The 22,399-nt window shown below is 48.9% G+C and overlaps 12 protein-coding genes; 4 read left to right on the top strand and 8 right to left on the bottom strand.

The window, feature by feature from the left end:
* Window positions 1–20: 20 nt before the first annotated feature.
* FFUJ_13961 (uncharacterized protein) lies at window positions 21–1,076 on the bottom strand (the record flags this gene model as incomplete). The annotated part of the gene is made up of 1 exon (XM_023581419.1): window positions 21–1,076. The coding sequence occupies one exon, from the start codon at window positions 1,074–1,076 to the stop codon at window positions 21–23; it is 1,056 nt and encodes a 351-aa protein (XP_023434121.1).
* A 485-nt stretch (window positions 1,077–1,561) lies between these two features.
* FFUJ_13962 (related to fluconazole resistance protein) lies at window positions 1,562–3,209 on the bottom strand (the record flags this gene model as incomplete). XM_023581418.1 has 5 exons in its annotated part: window positions 1,562–1,899; window positions 1,946–2,200; window positions 2,248–2,365; window positions 2,413–2,801; window positions 2,840–3,209. The coding sequence occupies 5 exons, from the start codon at window positions 3,207–3,209 to the stop codon at window positions 1,562–1,564; spliced, it is 1,470 nt and encodes a 489-aa protein (XP_023434120.1).
* A 552-nt stretch (window positions 3,210–3,761) lies between these two features.
* Window positions 3,762–5,881, top strand: FFUJ_13963 (related to bikaverin cluster-transcription factor; the record flags this gene model as incomplete). XM_023581417.1 has 2 exons in its annotated part: window positions 3,762–4,232; window positions 4,289–5,881. The coding sequence occupies 2 exons, from the start codon at window positions 3,762–3,764 to the stop codon at window positions 5,879–5,881; spliced, it is 2,064 nt and encodes a 687-aa protein (XP_023434119.1).
* A 76-nt stretch (window positions 5,882–5,957) lies between these two features.
* Window positions 5,958–7,082, bottom strand: FFUJ_13964 (related to alcohol/sorbitol dehydrogenase; the record flags this gene model as incomplete). XM_023581415.1 has 2 exons in its annotated part: window positions 5,958–6,144; window positions 6,190–7,082. 2 exons carry the CDS (start codon window positions 7,080–7,082, stop codon window positions 5,958–5,960), a joined length of 1,080 nt encoding a protein of 359 aa, XP_023434118.1.
* A 742-nt stretch (window positions 7,083–7,824) lies between these two features.
* FFUJ_13965 (uncharacterized protein) lies at window positions 7,825–8,790 on the bottom strand (the record flags this gene model as incomplete). XM_023581414.1 has 3 exons in its annotated part: window positions 7,825–8,291; window positions 8,373–8,404; window positions 8,456–8,790. 3 exons carry the CDS (start codon window positions 8,788–8,790, stop codon window positions 7,825–7,827), a joined length of 834 nt encoding a protein of 277 aa, XP_023434117.1.
* Window positions 8,791–9,498: 708 nt separating this feature from the next.
* FFUJ_13966 (uncharacterized protein) lies at window positions 9,499–10,463 on the top strand (the record flags this gene model as incomplete). XM_023581413.1 has 2 exons in its annotated part: window positions 9,499–9,577; window positions 9,631–10,463. 2 exons carry the CDS (start codon window positions 9,499–9,501, stop codon window positions 10,461–10,463), a joined length of 912 nt encoding a protein of 303 aa, XP_023434116.1.
* Window positions 10,464–10,661: 198 nt separating this feature from the next.
* Window positions 10,662–12,082, bottom strand: FFUJ_13967 (related to integral membrane protein; the record flags this gene model as incomplete). XM_023581412.1 has 6 exons in its annotated part: window positions 10,662–11,076; window positions 11,127–11,387; window positions 11,441–11,537; window positions 11,594–11,684; window positions 11,752–11,856; window positions 11,915–12,082. 6 exons carry the CDS (start codon window positions 12,080–12,082, stop codon window positions 10,662–10,664), a joined length of 1,137 nt encoding a protein of 378 aa, XP_023434115.1.
* A 1,525-nt stretch (window positions 12,083–13,607) lies between these two features.
* On the bottom strand, window positions 13,608–14,783 carry FFUJ_13968 (uncharacterized protein; the record flags this gene model as incomplete). The annotated part of the gene is made up of 1 exon (XM_023581411.1): window positions 13,608–14,783. One exon carries the CDS (start codon window positions 14,781–14,783, stop codon window positions 13,608–13,610), a length of 1,176 nt encoding a protein of 391 aa, XP_023434114.1.
* Window positions 14,784–15,519: 736 nt separating this feature from the next.
* FFUJ_13969 (related to trans-aconitate 3-methyltransferase) lies at window positions 15,520–16,576 on the top strand (the record flags this gene model as incomplete). XM_023581410.1 has 3 exons in its annotated part: window positions 15,520–15,906; window positions 15,954–16,050; window positions 16,104–16,576. The coding sequence occupies 3 exons, from the start codon at window positions 15,520–15,522 to the stop codon at window positions 16,574–16,576; spliced, it is 957 nt and encodes a 318-aa protein (XP_023434113.1).
* Window positions 16,577–16,710: 134 nt separating this feature from the next.
* FFUJ_13970 (related to cholin permease) lies at window positions 16,711–18,299 on the bottom strand (the record flags this gene model as incomplete). XM_023581409.1 has 2 exons in its annotated part: window positions 16,711–18,032; window positions 18,086–18,299. 2 exons carry the CDS (start codon window positions 18,297–18,299, stop codon window positions 16,711–16,713), a joined length of 1,536 nt encoding a protein of 511 aa, XP_023434112.1.
* A 648-nt stretch (window positions 18,300–18,947) lies between these two features.
* Window positions 18,948–20,898, top strand: FFUJ_13971 (related to polysaccharide deacetylase; the record flags this gene model as incomplete). XM_023581408.1 has 2 exons in its annotated part: window positions 18,948–19,056; window positions 19,115–20,898. The coding sequence occupies 2 exons, from the start codon at window positions 18,948–18,950 to the stop codon at window positions 20,896–20,898; spliced, it is 1,893 nt and encodes a 630-aa protein (XP_023434111.1).
* Window positions 20,899–21,135: 237 nt separating this feature from the next.
* FFUJ_13972 (uncharacterized protein) lies at window positions 21,136–22,081 on the bottom strand (the record flags this gene model as incomplete). XM_023581407.1 has 2 exons in its annotated part: window positions 21,136–21,684; window positions 21,737–22,081. The coding sequence occupies 2 exons, from the start codon at window positions 22,079–22,081 to the stop codon at window positions 21,136–21,138; spliced, it is 894 nt and encodes a 297-aa protein (XP_023434110.1).
* Window positions 22,082–22,399: the final 318 nt, after the last annotated feature.

Raw genomic sequence — 22,399 nt, 5'->3', positions numbered from 1 at the left:
CAATACTCCTAGCGCCTTTTTCAAACAGGCACCCGAGAAATCCAGAAGCCATGACGATCCAGCCACAAGGGCACAACGCCATCAACCTTGCATAACCGCCACGCCAAGACGCGGAAGCCAGATCTCTCAATCTCGCCAAAGTCAGGCTTCAGACGCTCAAACACCACAGAGGGCGACAATGCAGCGCGATCCTCAAAAGTGGTCTCTTCTTTGTTGTCAATCATATCGCAGATCATTTGGTTACGTATGCAAAGAACCTCTATATCCCCAGCAAGAACGTCTCCAGGTTGGAGAAATTGCAGCCATCGCCAGTCGTAGAACATTCCAGCTTCAAGCTCGTTGAAGCTGTAGATGTACTGCGGCTTGCATTCGCGGCGGAGGTAGAGACTGCAGACAACATTCCTGATACCGCGGTTAGCGTCAAGAATAAAATCTGTGAGAATGGAGTGTTTGATTGAGAGGTTGGGATGCGGGTTTGCCTTGATTCTACCAGCGCGCAACTTGGGGTTGAGTTCAAGAATAGTCCCAGCTATCTCGGGATTCTCGTGCCGTCTGAAACGGTAAGCCATCATGATTTCGTTCTCCTTTTGCTGCTTCGGGAGCGCAGCAGTGCTTGTATAATAAAGCTGCTTGTTCCTTTCGATCATCCCACGTTTTTCAAGGTCATCTAGCAATGATTCGAACTCAAGGGCCAAGCTATAAGTATCTTCAGGCGGGGCAGGATTGACTTTGTTGAGCAAGACTGAAGACCATGAGTCGTTTACCGTATCCTGGAGCCCAAAGTTCCACTTCATGACACGAATCCCATTCTCCAGAGCTTTGGTTCGTCGTTGAATCTCACCTTGTTTGCGAGCCGCAGGCCAATAATCGATGAAAGGGTATTCAAGAATCTCTCCTTCCTCCAGCGATTCCGAGACCGATAAGAAAGACCTCGCATCATATTCGAGGTTGTCATTCAAGCCAAACCTGCGGGCTAAAGATCCGCTACCTAACTTGAGAGCATGGACTTCGTATTCCAGTGCCTGGAGTCGATCTTGAATTTCCGCATTGTGGCGAGTCACGGTACGCAGTTCCATTGTTGAAGAGAGTGCTTGGTGAACCTGCTGTTGAACCTGATTTTACTAGTACTATTAGTGATGGGATTGCTGGTATTGGAGCTGCCTGATGGTCAATCTGCCTAGATGTGGGGGCAATGTTTAGGTTCTTATAGACCATTTGCTTCGGCAGGGTGCATAGCGCTTATGCCATGCTGAACATCAGTATCAGAACATTCAGCGGACAATCGTGAACAGCACGGAGAGACTGGCAAATGAAGGATGGAGGAACAACAATTAAATATGAACATTGGAGTAGACTTGAGGTCTGAAAGAGATGATGAACAACATCTAATTCGAGGGTTTCTTGTCAAGTGTAGTGCTAGTGCTGACTGTTAGGTATTCTCATGCGATACATAAAGGCCTCCCTCGAATTTTCCGGTCGATACGCCACACAGCTACGTAAACATGGTAGCTAAAGCCCGTATGCCAGCTCGCGATCGGAATGTGAGATAAGCATGCTGCAGCTAAAGGCTTTCCTTGCTCCATTTGCCCCTACCTCTGATCCTCTTTCCCCAGACAAAGAACAGATAGGGAACAGGAATCAACGCCGCAGCGATACAACCAAAGACGGTTGTTCCCCAGTTCACTCCAAGTTTGTGGTACATGGGGATGATAAACAAAGGAAATGCACCCGAGAACATGGATCGCATAAAGGTATTAGCTGCAACTGCACTTGCGCTGTATTGAGTGAACGTGTCGATGAGGTAGCCCAGTGCAGATTGGAAGATGGTTGTGAAGCCAAGACCTGTCAAAGCGATGCCGATGATTGATGGCCAATAGTTGATGCGAGGAGATGAGGTCCCTGGTACTTTTAGCTTTGAAGTCTTGTGGCAGCCAATGTAACTTACATGCGAAGAGGAACTGTCCGGCCGCAAAGACGATTCCACCGACCATCATCGGAGGCAATCTCGCTTCCGGAACAGCTCTGTATCCATTCTCCACAAGTCTCCTGCGATAGTACTTGTTGTTATAGATATTGACTGCTGCTGCAACGAGAATGCCAATCAACAGAGCGATGAAAGGCAAGGTGCCAACCACTGGTCCCCATTGGCGCACTTCCTGGTACTCGATGGAAAAGCTTTCGAGGTTCGCATAGAGAATTCCTGGACTTGATGAGCATTGGCGTGGAATGACTGGCAAGACGGCTTACCATAGACGAACGAGGCGTATAGCGACATGAGAAAACAGATTGGTGTTGCCATCATTTGGAAGGGGCGGATGAAGTACTTCTGGTACAGCTCTTTGAAGGACACGTCCCATTCCTCATGCTGTGGCACAGTCAGTTCCGAAAGATCCGCTTCAGTGTCCGACCTACCTTAGCATGCAGCGCCCAATCTTGCGTTCGCAGTCTCAGCTTATGAGCTTTCCTCGCCAACAAAATAGGTGCGTAGCTCTCATCAATCACCAAAAGATCAACCCCAAGCTGGACCATCATGACAATACCAGTCAGGTACTCAGTCCACCTCCAGCCTAGACGACTCGAGCACAGCGCTCCGCCAATTATAGGACCCAATGTCGGGCCGCCAACAATAGTAACTCCGTACGCGACAATCGCGTTACCAAGTTGATGAGGGGCCCATATATCCGCCATGACACCTCCGGTAATCGTGACAGGCGCGCTGCCAAAGAGACCTGAGAACTGTTTGGATGTCTTTTGCTGTAGCTGTACCGAACGAGAATACGGCGGCGATAAAGTAGGGCTGTCTGGGTCAGTCATTGCATCTTAACAGTGGAGTGCTAACGCACAATAAGGATAAGCCACTTCCGACCGTAAAGCTCACTCAGCGGTCCCCATACCAAAGGTCCAAGACCGAATCCAAAAACAAGCAAACTTGTCGCTGCAGCGGATGTCTCAGTGTTGACGTTGAACTCGGCAGAAATGGGTTCAATGGCAGCAGCGAAGATGGCAGAGGCCAAAGTGATCCAGCAAGTCGTGAGACCATAAGAAATGGTGGTGAGGAACTTTTTGCGGAAGGGCCAGTTCATTGGGTTGTAGGGATCATCCGGACCGTCAAAGGTCACGAGATGGTCTGGGTATTGATCATCGATTGCAGGTTTGTGGTCTTCTCGGTCTGAGGCCATTTCGGGTGTGATGGTAACTTGATCGCTCATGTTCACTCTTGATCTTAAGTTTGAGAATAGTGAAGTATTCAGAAATTGCTGGTCTCCTCTGGCTTTTATTTAAGCTCCTCATTTCTTTGGTCAGGCAAGGGATTGGCAATCAGTTGCCTCCCTCTTATGCGACGGCCGGTGCCGAGTCGACACCTGAGGTCCAACCCCTATTATGAGCCAAACAACGGAACCTCGTCAGTGGCACCGATCGATATTTCCATGCCGAGCCCGATCATGTCGGGACCGCATCTAAAGCCCGGAAGCTGGAAAAGGTACCTCTGCTCACTGATTGGACCAATTTGGGATGCGAGTGTAAGCCGGAGACGCATAAGCTTACCCGTCTCCGCCTGGCCCGTGCTATCGATGTTAGCGTGCCACTAAGATAAGGTTCATGACAGAGGTCGCTGATACAGGCACTGAATGTTGCTTCATCACCTCAGCCTTTACATTCTAATTCTCTCAACAATTCAAGGGCCAGTCATGGCATCTTCAATCTCAGGAGACTCCTCTCCGAGGGTTCAGACAACTTCATCCAATACTGAAACAGCAAAAATGAGTTCTTCCTTGGACTCTCCCGTTCTAACTCCATCGACTCCGTCTGATCCACTTCCTCTACGAAGCTGCACCTTTTGCCGCCAGCGGAAAGTCAAATGCGATCGTCAAAAACCCTGCTCTAACTGCATTCGCGCCAATAACGACTGTTCATATCCCGCTGGTCGTGGTAGAGCTGCGAAGAAGTCTACTCAAACGCTGGATGCTCCTCTTGTGGATCGGCTCCAAAAATTGGAGAACATCATCAAGCAACTTACTAGCCAGGTCGATGCCACAGCAAATGCTCTTCCATCTAGTAGTGGTACAGATGGAGAAAGTGTATCGACACCCGGTGGCACGAGGAATAACCCGTCCGGAGTGGACAATCCTGCTCCTGATGCTTCCATCGATCAGCAACTTGGCCGTCTGATGATAGATGATAGCAAGAGCTACTACGTCAGTAACATTATATGGGCCAACTTAGGAAATGAAGTTAGTACCAGCACCGTTGCCCATCTATCAAAGTCGCTAAGTCTTTTGCTCTTTAGATCGAAGAATTGCGCGACATGCTACACGACCCTCTGTCTGAAGACGATGTCGACAATCCTCTCGATGCATCTGGGCCCATACCAGAGGTAACCTCTCCTCTTGGAACGAGCGCTTCAATTCTTGGATTCCAATCCCTCTGTCATTCTCTTCTCACCTACCACCCGCCTATGCACCTATCAGTCACTCTCTTGAACATCTTCATCGAGAATGTCCTTCCACTGGTGCATATCTTTCACATGCCCACCACAGAACAGTGGTTTTGGGACTCCGTCGTCTCTCTCGAGACACTCGACAGAAACTCAGAAGCCTTGCTATTTGCCATCTACTACTCATCTGTCATCAGCATGGATGAAGGCCAGTGCATGGGCGTCCTCGGGGAGTCGCGTTCTACTTCGCTAAACAAGTTCCGCTTTGCAGTCGAGCAAGCTATGGCGCGCGCCAACTTGCTGAACACGCAGAGCCTCGTTCTTCTCCAGACTGCTGTCCTATTCCTCTCAGGTCTACGAAACGAAGACGACTCTAGAACGACATGGTCTTTGACATCACTGATTTTTCACATCGCCCAAGCCATGGGCCTGCATCGTGACGGAACAACCTTTGGGCTCAAACCATTCGATATCGAACTACGGCGACGACTCTGGTGGCACATTTGTCTACTGGACATGCGCTCTTCTGAGTTTCACGGCTATGAGCCTATAGTGCGAGGCGACATGTTTGACACAAAGCTTCCCCTCAACATCAATGATAGCGATATCACCCCCCATATGACGGAATCTCCTAAGGAGCATGAAGGATACACTCAAATGACGTTCTGTCTTATCCGTTGCGAGGTGATGAACGCGGGTTGGAAGGTTGGATATGCATCACCGACTCCAAGCTCGACAGCCACTGCAGCACGAGGTGATGGGGAACTAATTGTCCAAGAGCTCAAGAGCCGATTAGAGGAACGCTATCTACGTTACTGTGATGAATCCGTGACATTCATGCTGTTTACATCGAAGGTCGCCCAACTCATCGTTGCCCGCACAGGGCTCATCGTTGGCTTCCCAAGGAAGCAAAGGGAAGCATACACCTCGACCGTCATCCGAGATCAACTGTTTTCCACCTCAATGGAGGTTCTCGAACTTTCAAGTTTTATCTTGACAAACACCAGTATTTCGAAGTGGACGTGGCACTCTAAAGCGCATATCCAGTGGCATGCAGCCATCTTTGTCCTTTCTGAAATCTCATCTCGTCCGGCGTCTGCGGAATGCGACCAAGCATGGCAGTATATTAACACGGTTCATAATCGATGGGGCATGAACGAAAGAGGTAAGAGAGGGAACCTCTGGAGGCCGATTCAGAGACTCATGGTTAAGGCTCGTTATGTAAGGGAGATGCAACAACTAGATCCGGGTTTTCATCTTCCTAGAAGAATGGCTATGACTGATGCGACGCCCGTACAACCTGGAAGTGCTGGATCCCAGCAGGAAACTCAAGATTCATATGGTATGCCTGACATGGCGAGTCCGAACGCGTATATGGACTGGATGCTGGGAGATCTTGGTATAGACCTGTACGGTGGAACGATGAATGGACCTAGCTGGGGCTAGGACAAACATGTGTACTAGAATTCAGACTCAACTCCACATCAACTAATCTACATAATTCAATTCCCATTTCCGCTCTTTATACACCAGCACTGACATCAACCAAAATCTTGACATGATTGTCCTTATCATTGATAAGCGTCTGAAACCCCTCTTCAACAACCTTATCCATCTTGATAACCTTTGTAATCATCCCTTCAGGCGTAATCTTGCCATTCGACAACGCCTCAATGACTTCTTCAAAGTCACCAAGGGCATACGTGGCGCTAAACCAAGTTAGAATTGCTTCAATGACGACATCGACGACTTACCATCCGACGTATGATCGTTCACGGAACACGATCTGATTCATGTTCAATTGAGCCCTCTTTTCCCAAACGGCGATATTGACGAGTACTGCTCTGGCCTTGAGGCAATCGAAAGCTGCATCAATTGCATGTTGAGATCCAGCTGCATCGAAACCGACGTCTGCGCCTAGACCGTCGGTCAATTTCTTGACTTCAGCCACGATGTCGTCTTTGGTGGGGTCGAAAACATGATGAGCGCCAAACTTCTTTGCAAACTCTCTTCGCTTCGAGCTGACCTCGCTGAGAATAATGTTCTTGCATCCTCTGCCAATCAACGCCTGAACAACAGCCAGTCCAATCGGTCCACCGCCAACAACAAACGCGGAATCACCTTCTTGGTATGGCGATATCTTGATAGCATGCCATCCAACAGCCAGCGGTTCAACAAGCGCTCCAACCTCAAGCGAAACATTATCAGGCAACTTCTTCACAGCATCCTGCGGAACAACTGTTGTCTCACAGAGACCGCCTCCCCAGCCACTTAACCCGATAAACCCATTCTTATCACAACAATTGACTAGCCCGCGCTTGCAGGAGCGGCACTCATTATCATAGATAATCGGCTGAACACAAACGCGATCTCCTTTCTGGAGGCGGGTAACTTCACTCCCAACTTCTTCAACAATGCCACTGAACTCATGACCCAGAGTGAGGGGCGATGTTTCCCCGGTGATGCCGTGCGGGGTGCCGGGCTTGGGGATGAGATTGTTGCCACCGAGATACTCGTGGACGTCTGTCCCGCAGATTCCGCAGAACTTGGGGGAGATGCGGACCGAGTTTGAGTTGAGGGATGGGAGGGGTACGTCTTCAAGCCGGACATCCTGCTGTCCGTGGAAACGCACTGCTTTCATTGACATGATGGAGATTTACACAGTAGTGCCAACAATAGTGATGGGAAGAAGAGAGGGGTTGTATCTTGAAGAAACGTTGCTTTTATAACACCCTCAGCTGATGTAGAACGTGACAACCTTCCCCTCATTGTACGTGTTTCCAGAGATAGTAATGCGAAGTCACAAAGTCACTTACAAGCCTAACGTGATGGGATGATCGGATTACCTGATGCGGATTAGGTTAGTGTTAAGATTGAACAGGGGGGAAGTTTCCACGAATGAGGAGCAGCGTGGGGATGCGGGGGAGACTGGGCGAGTACCGACCAACATGAGATCGTGATCAGCGAGGACTTGAAGTGGTCTGCTGCATTGAGTCTCGCCATAGATCAGCATATATATGGAAGTGGCAAGTGCAGTAAATGGTATGGCCGAATTTAGAATTGCAGATATGATCTGTGTTCTCACTCTACTGATGTTCATCTTACTCATCCATATACGCTGCCATTTTATCACCAAACAGCACGTACAAACGTACACTTCTCATAATAATTACATAGAACATACTAAAGCTTTGCAAAAACATAAAGATATGAATTGTATCTATCGGTGATTCAGTCGGGCCTAACTTGTTTGGTAACCTGAGTTCTGTTGATCAATTGTGGAATGTAGGGTATTCGGCTGCTCAATATCAATACAGCAGCACAATTTATGTGTCTTCATCCTCCTCCTTCTCCTTCTTGATATCAATTCTCTTCTTAGAATTATCATCCTATTCATTTTCCTCGCCCTTCTCTTCCTCTTTCTGCTCCCCTTGTACGCTCTTTACCTCATTGTCCTTTAATTTATCTTCATCCTTCTTGCCCTTCTTAATATTGATTTTCTCACGGTTATGATCATACTCCTCCCTTCCATCCTTCTTAGGGTTAAATTCAGGAACATGTTTTCCCGCTGCCTTATGCAAACCCTTCGAAAAGTGTTTATCGGCTAAATGAAATCTCGCCTTTCCATAGTTATATTTTAATAACTTGTGCCTGAACTTTGGGGTAGGGAACCTATCCCAGCCAACTAGGTCTACGATAACCCACTTCCAGTAACGGTTCTTAACGTTTTTTACGTCCTTGTACTTGGCAAACCGAAGGCCATCGGTTGTCATTGGCCTCTTGTAATACACTATCAGAGGGTGACCATCTTGCAGTAGCGGGTTGTCCCGGTGGTGATACTTTCCGTGCACAGAGCCTACAACGCGTCGGAGGGTGTCATTTCTGACAAAGACCACTACGTTCCCCTAATCGTGCCTGTGGCCACTGGTCGTGTCACCCGTTCTATGAGCTTCAAAGTAGTAGTCGTACCTTGATCCAGTCAATTGCAACTCCCGGGCATCGTGTGAGGTTGGGACTTACATGTATGCCCACCAACCATTATTGCAGCGCTTCCTTGTGTAGACGTTTGCATTGTCAAGCCGGGATTTATCCCGGCAGTCCTTTGCGAGGAGGCCATCCAATTCGGAGAGGCCTTTGTCTACCGTCCCATCCCTATCGATAGCTGCGGTGTGGTAGCAACTGTCCCTATCAAGGTCGAGGGCTGGCTGGAATCGCAGACTATGTTCATCGGCATTCGTATCTAGTTTCCGCAACAGAAGACGAGGAAATAGCCGCTCAGGATTTGAGGTTTTGGTGGGGAATGCCGAAGCCGTGGATAATATAAGGGTGGAGAATAGTACAGATGGAATATGCATCTGGATTTCCGACGGGGGGCTGGGTCAGATTTTAGAGTGGTATTAATGGAAACGGCTCGGATTGACATTGGGCCAGAGCCAGGCACTATATACCTGTGTAATAAGTCAGTCTTTAGGCGGTGATATGGTTCATTTTTCTGCCTCATTCAGTACTGGCGTGCAGTATTTGGCCTGATTAGTGACAGAAGAGGTCAATAAGGCATCATTGACCAGGAAGACTTGAGTGTCACCCGCCACTGCAGACACTTTACATTCATTTCGTCGGCCATTTCAACTTCCCGCAGGATAGATGTAAGCCACTCTGTCAAAGTTAAGAGTAAGTAACTAATCAGAACCCCCACGGACGTTAGATGATAGCGCAAGTCAATTGACGCCTACTCTCTCACTCTGTTTTTCCGTACCAACGATTCTCAGCTAAAGCCGGGAAATTACAGCCACTGACGGCACTAATGTAGCCAATTAAATTGCTGCATGTTTAACGCCCAGGGGCTTTGCATGCTGAATTCGTTTAGCTGAACCGTCAACTTGGGTCTGGCGTTGCACTAAAAACCTCACTATTGACTGTAGCACTCGTTAGCCTGTTGACATTTTTGAGGCCCCTTTCCAAATGCCGATTTCACGATAATAAAAGGATGCAAAAGACCCGCCTAATCTTGTTTTTCTCATTGTTTCGCTTGTACTCACTTTAGTCACTCTTTATTTGCGACAATGCGATCTGTCATTCATTTGCAAGTGGTGTTCGGCTTATTGGCCATTGGCTCTGCCATCGCAAGCCCTTGCAAGCCTCGTGAGTATTTTTTGATGGAACAGTTAATTGATTGAGTACTGAAATCTGATTAGTCTCAGCCTCAACAACTTCTGCTACCACTTCTGTTGCGACAATATCCACTACTGTCACTTCAGATGCTTCCACTGAAACTTCCGTCTCCACTTCTTTTGCATCCACCACTGAAGATGAAGGCGCCACTTCTTCCACAGTAGTTGAGTTCTCTACTGAGACATATGCCTCTTCTACTGAGACATCTGCTTCATCGGCTGAAACATCGGAGTCATCTATCACCGTTGAGACGTCTGCAGCCTCAGCCACCGCGACTGACACTACCGAGACTACAACTGCTGAGCCAACCACCACCGGTGTCACCACGACCGTCGCTGAGACAACCTCATCCGCAGCCATCCCTACCTTCACAATGTTTGCTTCCGGCTCAAACGCCGTCGCAGGCAGGAGTCTTCAAACTTACAACCGCGACGGCGCTGTCGCTGTATTCGATCCCGCCACTGAGGACGATAATCCTTCCGTCCGATCATACTCTATCGACTCTCAAGGCAGGATCGTGAATGACCTTGGCTGGTTTCTCTGTGGATACTACGGTGCAACCAACGAGGAACCCAACAGACCCGCGACGGTTGTGACCTGCCATAGCGAGACTCCCCTGCAGAAGGCTTTCCTGACTTGCGAGTTGTCTGGTCCTTTTGGGATCGAGTGCTCGGTCCCGGCCCTGTCTTGTGTGTCGAGTGGATCTTCCAGTATCGGTCCGACGTGTATACCTACTACGGGTACTTGGAGCTTGAACTCTGTCGGTGTTCGGGCGTTTGGTCACACCTGGCTGATTGGAGGCAGCGATACCCCGGCTACTTATGAACGTATGACCATGAGCATCCGGGAGGTCTGAGAGTTGGAGGTAGAATTTAGTGGAGAGATCCTATAATATATATAAATATATTAGTGACTATATTGATATTTCTAATAAAGTATATTTATCTATACTTAAATAATTTAATATGAAATTAAGCTTGAGTTCTTACTTAATTCTTAGAAATATAGACCTTTCTTTTCTAAAAAAGTAGAATACTCTAGCTAACTACTTCTATTAGACTGCATCCCATGTTGTTTCCATTTTCCCCCTATCTCTAGAGGAAACTTGATTTTCTATCCTCACTACCACGTCAGTCATTACCGTGATACCTTTGCTGTCCACATGCCGAAGCTCTACAGATTCTGCCGTCCCATCACCGCCTGTGACAATAGCTCTTGCGCTCGCGCCATCACTCCCAGGGTCGGTGTCAGCTACATGGGGCTGCCTGATGTATTGACTTGCACCAGGCCGAGTTCCGGTCCGAGTTCCTCGAGCCGTTGTTTTGTCTGTACTATATAAGTGACTTTGGAGACCGACCTGGTAGGAAACGAGGCGAATCAGAGGCTGTAGAGCAGGGAAGCTACCGCACCAGAGTCCCACGTGTAATTCAATCGACACCCAAATAGCAACTCGGCCCATTTTGTAAGTCCTGTATAGAAAAGGTCAGTGGGAGCAAAAGAGCCTGGGGAGTTAACTAACGTGTCAACGCCAAAGTCGGTCGTCATCATGAAGCCAAGTCGAATAATGCCAACCACGATGGCAACTAAGCCAACACAGAAGACTAGAATAACCTTTATAGCCTGAGAACCGAATCTCATGTTCTTGTAAATGACCCAGATTGGAATTCCAAATAGCGCGGCGTCGATAAAAATCCCGATGATACTATGTGCCCAAAGCATATGAGCCTCCACCTTCTGGCTGACACAATTTCTATTCTGCTTCATGCGATCGAATAGGTCCCTGGGGTAGTATTAGATGGCAAACTGACAACTGATAGAAAATGGCAAACGTACGCGATAGGTCTACATTCTAGAAGGAAGAAGAGTAATGGTGCCAGAGTTGTCAAAATGATAATAGCGCCAATGCCCCATAACCATCGCATGAATGCACCTATGGGCGGGTCAACTGTCAGGTCGTACAAGCAGTGCAGAGGATGAAAAACGTACTATCTCGGCGAAGACGCGGAATGAAAGCCAAAATTGACAGACGAATGAAGCAGAGCGCCGGGAAAAACAGCATTTGTTCGACAGGTAGAAGCTTGGGTTTTTCTATTAGCCTGGGACAAAAAACGAACCGGTCTGATGGGTATGGATTCGGCGCGTACAGTGAAAAAAGCTTTTAGCTGTGCGGGAGTGAGTGTACTCATTGTAGAGCCTGATCCGTTTTGTACTTGGGCAATTTCGATGGAGGAAACAGCGACAGTCAGTGCCTAAGCAATACGCATGTCAACGTTGTTGCAATGGGAAAAGTTTCACGGGGAGTCTCACGAAGCCAAGTAATGCCAAAAAGTCGTCAACACCAAAAGCCCTGGTCATGAAGCAACGAGCGTACAGACGAGCGATCATGATAAGAGATGAGAATACAGTAAGACATATATTCAGGCGTAGGATGTCAGGCCCCTGAGACCTAGCATCGTTGCCCGAACCGCTCGCCATCTTCGATATTGGCGCGATGCAGCAGCAACAGATCACGTAGTTGGTGGGTCAAAGAGGTGACAGTGTGTCATAGATGGCGTGCAGGACTTTTAAGGGGCCAGAGAACGCCATCTTATCACCTCAAATCCGTAAGGGAATAGTCAAATATCTGCAGCCACGATTTAAACGAGGCAAGTTGATCTTTTAGCAGTTGCATGCAAGAGGAATTAACGGCATCCTCCCCATACACACATGGACAATTTTGATCTAGCGGGGCAACCCAGCCAATCAGTATTTAGATAGTTCGATCGGAATGTGGAGAGCTTCCCCGGGACCACATTCTCCTGACTAGCGTGAACTTCCGCTTACTGTGGAGACGAGTAGCTTGAAACCTCGGGTGACAATGGCGTCGTGATAGGATCGGAAGCATTGCATTCAGGCTTGGTTGAGCTTTTGAGTTTGTGTGGCGCTTGTTCTAGTCAGCATCTCGACTCAGTGGAGATTGCCATCAACCTGGAAATGGTGCCAAAGGCTTGCGATATTGTGGGGGATCCGATCAGCACCAATGCCTGGTCAGCCTTCATCCGGGGCAGCGGCCCTGATGCCGCTGGGAACCAACTTCGCAGTTAGCTTAGCAACGGAGCAGAGACACGCGCAATAGCCTTCAGCGTCTCGTTCCCAAGCGGGTTTAAGACCTCTGACCGATGTTGGAGAATGTCGGAGATTATGCAAATAATGAGATACAGCTCTGCAGCTAAAAACACTAAAGCTATTGCATTTTTATATTTATAGAGCGCAAGGTCAAAAGGAAAGCGCTTGTTTAAGGGGGCCTTTCTGGGGATGCATCGTTCACTGCCACCCCTGAAGCTAGACCCGATGGTGGCTAGACTAGGGTACAATACGAAGTGCATCCCTGTTTTTCTTTTAGCTTAGTGGCTATTGTTGTAGTGGTTTAGGCGGTAGACATAATGACTGTACAGCTTGGTTTGGTGTTTAAATAGTCGGATCGCGTCCACCACATACATAAATATGGTCATAGACTGAACCATTTGGCCTTAAAAATCGGGATTACAGCGTCGCGGTACCAGGAATATCACATGCAGGAAAGTCGCTTACGCATAGTGCTCAATACGACTCAGATCTTCAGAACGATTACTACGTTAGTATATCTCCCAACCCATTTGAGTGCAAAAAGAGACCCCCAGGTGATACTGTGAGTAAAGATCTTGATTGACGTCTTGGAAACCCTGATGTGGCTTTATCCGAGTCTATCGAGGGGACGTGTCTACAACCCTTGCTAAGACTCGGCTTCACACTAACATGACCAAGAGAGCCAAAGGTTGATACTATTTCAGTATGTCTAGACATCATATACATAGTGATGCGAATATAATAATGTTCAAGAATATTACAATTATACCCTGCATGGCATTGAACCTTCAGGCGATCCCCATCGGTCCCGCGCCCGAGTCATTCACAAACCCTCCCAACTATCAAGACAGCTCGCTAAACAGTCGACCACGATAAATCTCTGCTCTTGCAGCCTCTAATTGGCGCAGGTATACTTGATGCCACTGTCCCATCCTGCTCTGTCCGTCTGGGTGACGGCACCCTCGTCAGGGACGGCCTTGAAGCATGCTCCAGTCGAACGAATGCGGGAGAAGCCGGCGCATTCATCATCTTCGGCGCAGAACGAGGCGCACTCAAGAATGTCATTGGAGAATCCCGCGAGCTGCAACCAATCGAGCGAGACATCGCACAACACCTCTGAGTCACCCGCGCATTGCTCAGCAGTTGAAGGACATGTAGGATCGGCTGATGCCAAGGTGGTTGTCGTTGTTGCCGCTTCGGTGGTAGTGGTTTCAGCGGTGGTTGTGATGACGGTACTGCTGGGTTCGGAGCTTTGACCGCACGTTCCCTTGACACCAGATGCCCAGCCAGTAAAGTCTACGGCACCAATTGACTGGGTAGTGACGATGAAGCAATTGTGGGAGGTCTCCGAATATGTGAAAGCTTTACAAGAAGTGTCAGAGTTACATTGCTGGGCACATTCGTTCAGATCAGCGACAGTGGTAGGGCTGTTCAGTCCTCCGAGGAGCACATTGCATTGAATCTCCATGGTACCAAGGCACTGGTCTACCTCTGAGGGGCAAGTGACAACGGGACCGGCAGCAGCTGTCGTTGTGGTTGCGGCCTCGGTAGTGGTGTCTGCATTCGACGTAGTGAAAGAAGTGAGGAAAGTAGTGGGTTTCGACTCGGTTGTGCTGACATCGGCAGAGGTGGCGCTGGAATCCGTCTCAGTAGTAGACTCGGCAACGGTCGTTTCGGCGGTGGTGGTTTCAGCCAGAGTAGAAGACTCGATGGGTGCCGTGTCTGAGGCGGTGCCACTGGGAGTTGTCTCTGTAGTAGACTCCACAAGGCTCGTTTGGGTGGTGGTATCAGCGAGAGTGGTCGTAGACTCGACGAGAGTGGCTGAGCTGGAAGCGGCTGATAAGGCAGTGTCGCTGGAAGCAGTCTCAGTAGCAGACTCGGTAAGGCTCGTTTCCATGGTGGTATCAGCCAGAGTAGTAGTTGACGCGATCACGGTGTCGCTGGCGCTGGCGGAAACGGTGCTGCTGGGCACCGATACGATGGAGCTTGAACGGCTTTCGGGCTTGCATTTTCCAGCAGACGCAATGCCGACCGCAGCGGAGAGCATAAGAAAGGAACGAATGGCGACCATGATGAAGGTCAGAAAACAAGACAGATGGTAAAGATCGGACGTCAAATAATTGACAATATTGGGATGAGAGAGAAAGAAATCTGGACCTAGGAATCAATCGAGGGATTTGCTATTTATGAAATGCTTGTTTTCTTGGTGGGGCTGTCTCCTGAGAGAAATTCATTTCTTTCTCGACCTAAAGCTGAAAATGGCTTGAGGCTATTGATGATTAGAGCGACATTCGGTTACAGAATTGAATAGCGTCGATTAGCGGCGCAATAGTTTGTTTACTAACGACAATTGTAACATTAAGCTTGTTAATTTTCTCTTAACCAATACCAAATATTATTTTCGTATTTATTGCTCGTGATAACTAACCTGCTTCACCTTGTTGTGAATTGGCACATCCAAAGCTGAGTTGGTGTAGTTATGACGCTATGTGCATGGCTATCGTATGGCGTGCACCCAGGCATTTTAACAAGCCCAACCAAAACAAATGACATCTTGAGAGCGAGTACAATGTACTGATTTCCGTAGCTGCTCATTCATTCAGGACTCGACAATTGGCATGTAAATTCATTTGGGGGGATTAAATTGTTTATCGCTGGGGATACGTCACATACCCGGAGCCGGTGCGTACTTTGCGCCCCGATGTCCGACCTGAGAGGCCTATAAAACCGTTCCCCGCCTCGATAGAACCCATGGTTGTAGAGTAGCACACTAAACCAGAGCAGATATATTTACAGTCCTATCAGCCATGACGTCGGAGACATCAGAACCGCGAGATGTCACGTTTCGAAATTACACTACCGACCAAGCTTCCGATTACGCTGCGGGACGACTTGGATACACCGACGCTCTTATCGGCTTCATCCTGAACTATCACAGATCTACCAATGGGGAGACTGGATGTGTATTGGATGTTGGCTGTGGACCAGGGACTGCGACTCAAAAGCTAGCGCCGCATTTTGATCTAGCTTACGGCGTTGATCCAGGAGAAAGCATGATAAAAACAGCTACTACCCTTGGTGGAAAGGCTCGCACCGGCGATCCAATTGCGTACCATTTGAGCACGGCAGAAGATATTGACAAAATTGATGGCATTCCTCATTCCTCTGTCGATATGATAACAGCTGCGACTGCGGTATATATGCCTTTCTCAACCAAATTGTATCCACTAACAGTCACCAGGCTCACTGGTTCGATATGCCGAGATTCTGGGCTGCAGCAGCCAAAGTATTGAAACCAGGAGGAACTGTGGCGATATGGACTGTTTTCAGACAACAGGGTATGCAGAAGCCCTTCTCTGACGGCTCATACATGCTCACCGAGATCGTGTAGGCTCATTCAACAATAACACCGAACTTCAATCCATCTTTAATGAGTTTATGGATGCTCTTACCCCGTACTCAACCGCAGGTACTCACCTCACTCAAAACGGCTATGTCGATCTGCCTATGCCTTGGATTGATCTCGATACTTCCGAGTTTTACGATCAGCAGGTGTCTGCCCGCCATATCCTCACTGCTGAAGATGGCTTCGTTCCTAATGCAGGTAGAAAGGAAAGTAATCAGGGAAGACATGATGAGCCTGTGAATAAGCAAGTCCAAAGGATAGAGAGATTAGTGGGAACATTCGGTTCACTAAGTCGTTGGCAGAAAGAGAATCGCGATTTCGTGGGGACAGAAAAGGATCCCGCTCGGATCCTGATGAGCAAGGTTCGCAAAGTGTTGGAACAGAGTGGAGAGCCAATCGAGCTGACGGCTTTGGCGGCCAGGATGGCTGTTGCACTGATTTTGGTCAAGAGGAAGTGAACTATTGCCTCGCAGCTCATTATAGACAAAGCAACGGCATAAAAGCTTCCATGTTATTGTCTATTGTGGTTAGAAAGACTCTCAATAATAGCCCTCTATTATGGTCTTAGTGTCAGTATCCTTGCGACCAAACATTAGTTATTGGTCTCCCTGATAGGTCCTGTATACCCATGCCTCCCCTTCCACAGCCAGTAGATACCTAGTAGCAAGGTCGAGCCACCCCAAACTAGACAGGCATAGTTCATATTATTAGCAGTAACAGGCAAGGAGAATGGCAAGCAGTAAATAACAAAGGCAATCACCATATACGCGCTCGCAATAGCGTTGACCACTAACCCCAGCTTTCTGCCCATTCGTATCGGCCCATATACAACGTTTCTTCTTCCTGTAAGAAGGTGAGGCAGGATCGCCGCGGTATAGGCCGATGAAGACATGAGTACGTATGAGCCAATAATAGCGTTAAAGGCCGTCTTGCTTGCCACGTAAATGCATCCCATCAAGGTGACGAGCACAGCCGAGGCCATGGTTGCATTGATAGGTGCGTCGAACCTCAAGTTGAAGTTGGAAAAGACCGATGGCCACGGTGTTGCTCCATCGCGGCTCAATGCCCACAATGTTCGTCCACAGGTGATGTAAAGACCAACGATGGTCAATCCGATGCATATCTGCATAAGAATGAGGAGGCAGATCGTCCCGTTAGCTGAGCCAGTGGCTTGAAGATAAATCTCAGCAAGCGGGAACTGGCTCGCGAAGATCCTGTCGTAGCTGTGGATGGAATACATGAGAGCAATCAGATACGAGAAGCCGGTGACAAAGCCTGTGATAACCTGAAGACCCATCGCAACAGGCACGTTTCTCTGCGGACGTGATATTTCCTCAGCCAGGTGGCTTACAGCTGCAGGACATCCAACACTATAAGCGCCGTTTAGCATACCACCAAGGAATACTATAATGTTGGGGTATCCGAGGTCAGCTTGCCACTCCAACCACACAAAGGACGAGGTTGCATGACCACTTCCACCGCTTCGAAGAGGTACAGCTACAAGAACCACAATTGTGATGAGTAGGCCTATCAGGAGCCAGTAGATGCCGAATTGGTTGAGAAGAGGCATTGCTCGGCCCGCGTAGCAGACCGAGAAGCAGGCGAGCCAGGTGGAGATAACAAATACAACAAAAACATGAACTTCTTTGACGATGTAGTCGGGATGCTTCAGGACATAGATCTGGATGATGCTGTTGCTCCATATCGCAGCCATACTTGCAGCTCCGCAGATCCAGGCAAGATAATTCCACCAGCCGGCGAAAAAGCCGACAACTCGGCCATATCGTTTGCCTGGTGTGATAGAAGCCCAGTAGTATACGCCTGCGCTGGAGGGCATAGCACTAGCGAGCTCGGCGAGGGATGCGGCGACGAAGAAGTAGAAGAAGGATACAACGATGAACTCGTAAAGAACACCTGTAGCTATGTCAGTTGCCGTGAGTCTATAACGCGGGTGGTATGCAATGTACCTGGAGATCCGCCATTGAAGATAGCAACTTGGATTGAACCGCCAGAGGCTGGCCAGACAACTCCAATGATGATGCCTAGACCTGTGAGAGAGAGCAGTCCGAAGCTCACTGGTACCTCCTGCGTATGCTCTGCGACGACGGAGCAGCCATCATGGTTGTCTGAGGTAGTTGTGCTGTCGGGGTGTTTCTTTCCAGGAGATTTGTTCTCTTCCATTGTAACCGATGTTGTAAAATGATGGATTGAACTGAGAATGATAAGTTGAGAAAGCAGTAGTTACAAATAGTACACCGCCAAGCGTCTTATGGGAAGCTTGTCGGCTATTCAAAGCATGGTCTTATCTATAGCCTTATTATGAGGCCTATACAGATGCCTCGCAATGGTAGGACAGGGGTACAATCACAGCGATAAAGGACCTCAACGATTCCAGGCACATACCATGGTCTAGGTCTCTCATGTCTAAGTTGGCATGATTCTAAAGCTACGTCTAGCCAGGAATTACTAGTATAGTATTGGCCTTATCTATTGCCGACATATCGAACCATGCTTCCCCGGCGAAAGGACCCCCAATGCCAGTCCGACGCGGGGAAGTTCACTGATGGTTGGTTGTTGATATAACGACCCCGAGGGTAGATCTTAACCGCCCCGTCTTTCCAAATTAGGCTACCAAACTCGAAGCTTAATCGGGTTCCAGCGAGAAAGGGCAGTGGTTATAGAGGACATCTGACGTAACTGAGCAGGGAGGTATATTCCTTCTCCCCTCTTTGCCAGCATTTCTACGGCTCAAGTGTATTTGAAGGCACTTTGCCGGTCAACAGAACACTTACCTGACTGCTCGCTTGTCAGCATCACTACGCTCTGAAAATGTCTCGCCAGGTCTCATCGTCAACTTTTCTTGGCCTCGAGAGCTGCCATGTGTTTGTTACTGGAGCGGCCGGAGGGGTCGGCGGAGCTGTCGTCAAAGAATTTCTGGGTAGGCTTTCGATCAGCGAGCATCAAATCCGTTCACTCAAGCTAATATTTGCGATCAGCCAACGGGTGCCGTGTCACTTCTTTCGATAGGAACCCAATGGACATCGAGAGCCTGTCAATCTCAGAGGAGCAGAAGACGAGACTGCATCATATTTCGGGCGATTTGAGAACCGAAGCATCCATTGCGCAGGCCTTTCAAGAATCTAGCAAAAGATTTGGCCCTGTTCAAATTCTCATCGCCAATGCTGGCATCACAGACGAGAGCAGTCATCCATCGATCTGGGATATTGACACCGAGAGATGGGATGCAGTCTACTCCGTCAACGTCCGAGGAACCTTTCTCACCATCAAGCACTTCCTTCGCTCCGTGAAGCAAGCGCAAGAAGAATCTGGCAAGGAGCTAGACAACGTCGCCATTGTAGTCACCGGCTCCGAAACAGGCGTCTTTGGCCAGGCTGGTCACGCTGAATATGCATCAGGCAAAGCAGGTCTTCAATATGGACTTGTCAAAACCGTCAAGAACGAGATTGTTAAGCTCAATTCTAAAGGACGTATCAATGCTGTTGCGCCTGGGTGGATCAACACCCCATTGATTGGAGACCGGCTAGATGACCCCAAGGAGAGATGGGCTGAGGCAGAAGCGACTGTTGCTCTCCGCAAGATTGCTGAGCCCAGTGATGCAGCTCGTTGCATGGCGTTTTTGGCGTCTCATAGAGCTGCGGGCCATATCACGGGACAGTGTATATCTTTAGATGGAGGACAGGAGGGGCGCTTGCTATGGAGAGAGACGCAAGATGAGCTTCAGACTAAAGCCGCCAACGACTCTTTGACTCATAGAGTGACCTTACCAACCCCTTCAAGTCCTCCTCAGAAACGTCGAAGGTTGAGAATTTGTCTCTCTGTTGACTTTGACGCGGTCTCAGGGCTGATCGGAACGGGCCATGTTCCAGAGAACAAACTAGCCGACTACTCAGCTGCCCACTTTGGCGGCAACGTTGGTGTCGATAGACTATTGAGGGTATTCGACAAACATGGCATATCGCAGCAAGTTTCATGGTTCATTCCAGGCCACTCGATGGAAAGCTACCCCAAACAGACCCAGGCTATTATTGCAAGCGGCGCTGAGATTGGCCTCCATGGCTATAGTCACGAGGGCGCATACTCCTTGTCTGAGCAACAAGAACGTGACATACTGGTGAAGTGCATCGAACTAGCCACTTCGCTCTGCCAGGGCAAGAAGCCTGTTGGATACCGAGCTCCCTTGTATGAGATCAGGGAGTCAACAGTCCGTCTGTTGGAGGAACACGGGTTCCTCTACGACGCTAGTCTCAATTCCCACGACAGTCTGCCTTACTTCCTCCCCAGGACATTCGCAGAAGGCAAGCCGGCAATTCCAGACTACAGTCAACCTGCTAGTACATGGATGAGGCCAATAGCTTTGACGGAGCAACCCGAGCCTGGATCGCAGGAGGCAGAAACGTCCCTTGTAGAAATTCCCGGTAGTTGGTACACTGAAGACGCTACCCCTCTATGCTACTACCCCCACTCAGCAACGACCCAAGGCTACGTGAGTACCGATGTCATTGAGAAAATGTGGTTGGATCGGTTCGAATGGCTATGGGAGAATGAGAGCTTTGTGGATGAAGGACCTGGTGCTGGATACGGATCTATCTTCCCGCTTATTCTGCATCCTGAGTGCGCTGGTAGATCTCATGTTATTGGCATGATTGATAAGTTTGTCGCCAAACTCAAGGCAAAGGCGGCTAGCGCTGCCGAAGGGGAGATTACTTTTGAGTGTATGGCGGACATAGCGAAGGCTTGGAAGGCAAGGAGGGCTAGCTAATAGATCCGGTAACGCAGCATTGGGAATGAACTTGCAATGTTATTTTGTCTGTGATTATGCGCGACTCTCTTGTGGCACTTTGGCCCACGTTCAAACTGACTTGTACGCGAAGACCCTTAGGTCATCTTTTCAAGATACTCTGCTAAGTCTCAACGATTGACTGTGAAGGTATATAGTTTCTTGCAGTTCTTGCCGACTGTCCGGGGGCACATCTATGACATATTGGGCTATCAAGCATCACCACAAGGCATCACCATTCTGGTTCCAGAAAAGCCTTCCACTCTTCCCGCCGTTCAGCCTCACATTCTGACCAGTAACTGAAGGAGACCACTTCTCACTCGCCAGCACAAGACACATCTTGGCAATACCCTCGACATCTACCGCCTTCTTCTGAGCGACCGTCGCCTCGGACTCAATCCACCGGAGCGCACCAGAGCTGTCCTCTTCGCACTCTGTACTGAATCTCTTGGTGTCAACAGCTCCAGGGGAAATAGAATTGACTCTTGCCGATGGGTGGATGCGTGCAGCGTCTGGTGCTAGGGATAGGACGAGACCGAATTGCACTGCAGCTTTACTTGCTGCGTAGTCTGGGTTGCCGGCGACTCCAAAATCTCCAGCCTCTGAGCCGATAATTATCAACGAGATATTCTTTTTTTCTCCCTCCGGTGGTATTGTTGCTGACGAATGCGAGCCATTCACGCCGTTCGTTTTGGTGCTGCTTTTTTTAACCATGTTCTCCACGTGTTGGAGCCATAACTTTGCCGTTATAAATGTTCCGGTTGTATTCTATAAGATATTTAGAAACACTTCTCACAGAGGAATAATGACTGGAACGTACTACATCAAGAGTTCTGCGAAATTGGCTAGTCGACATCTTCGTTATAGATGAATGATGCTCAATGAAGCTGAGATCAACTGCGGCTGCGCAGACACAGAGTGTAGGAGTCGCTTTGAACCGTTCCTCGACGCTCATCCATGCGGCACTCATGCCCTCCTCATCGGTGGTATCGACAGCAATCCAGAAGAGGTTCTGGTGTTGCTTCACAAACTTGGACTTGTCAATATCGAAGCCCCCAACGAAACAGCCAGCGCTAAGAAATGCCTCGACGATGACCTGGCCTATCTGCCCTCCTGCACCTGTTACCACCACTACATCGCCTTGGAGACCTAGTCCAAGATCCATTATGAGTGTCGTGTTGAGTCTCTAACGTGAAAATGAGGGGACGTGTGAGGTTAGCCACAATGATAAGCGTTCGTTTAGTTGATGCAACTCGTTTGCCAATGACACGTTCGTCTGCTGCTGGTTGAAGATATGCGTCACGCCAAGTAGAAGGGGCGCCTGGCTAGTCGGTCATGGGCGTCGTCTCGCTCGTATCTGCTATCTTTTCAGCTCATGCAAATTGATCAGCTTGGACCTCCAACGACTCACTTGACCTTGAAGTATTCGCCTAATGCGCAGACTAGCTTCGTTTTGCCAAGTAAGACTTGTGATGGGTTTCAC

This window comes from Fusarium fujikuroi, chromosome FFUJ_chr08, assembly GCF_900079805.1.
Source record: "Fusarium fujikuroi IMI 58289 draft genome, chromosome FFUJ_chr08".
In the NCBI taxonomy this organism is placed as follows: domain Eukaryota; kingdom Fungi; phylum Ascomycota; class Sordariomycetes; order Hypocreales; family Nectriaceae; genus Fusarium; species Fusarium fujikuroi.
Note: the sequence above shows the minus strand (reverse complement) of the source record. Positions and strands in the feature narration are given on the sequence as shown.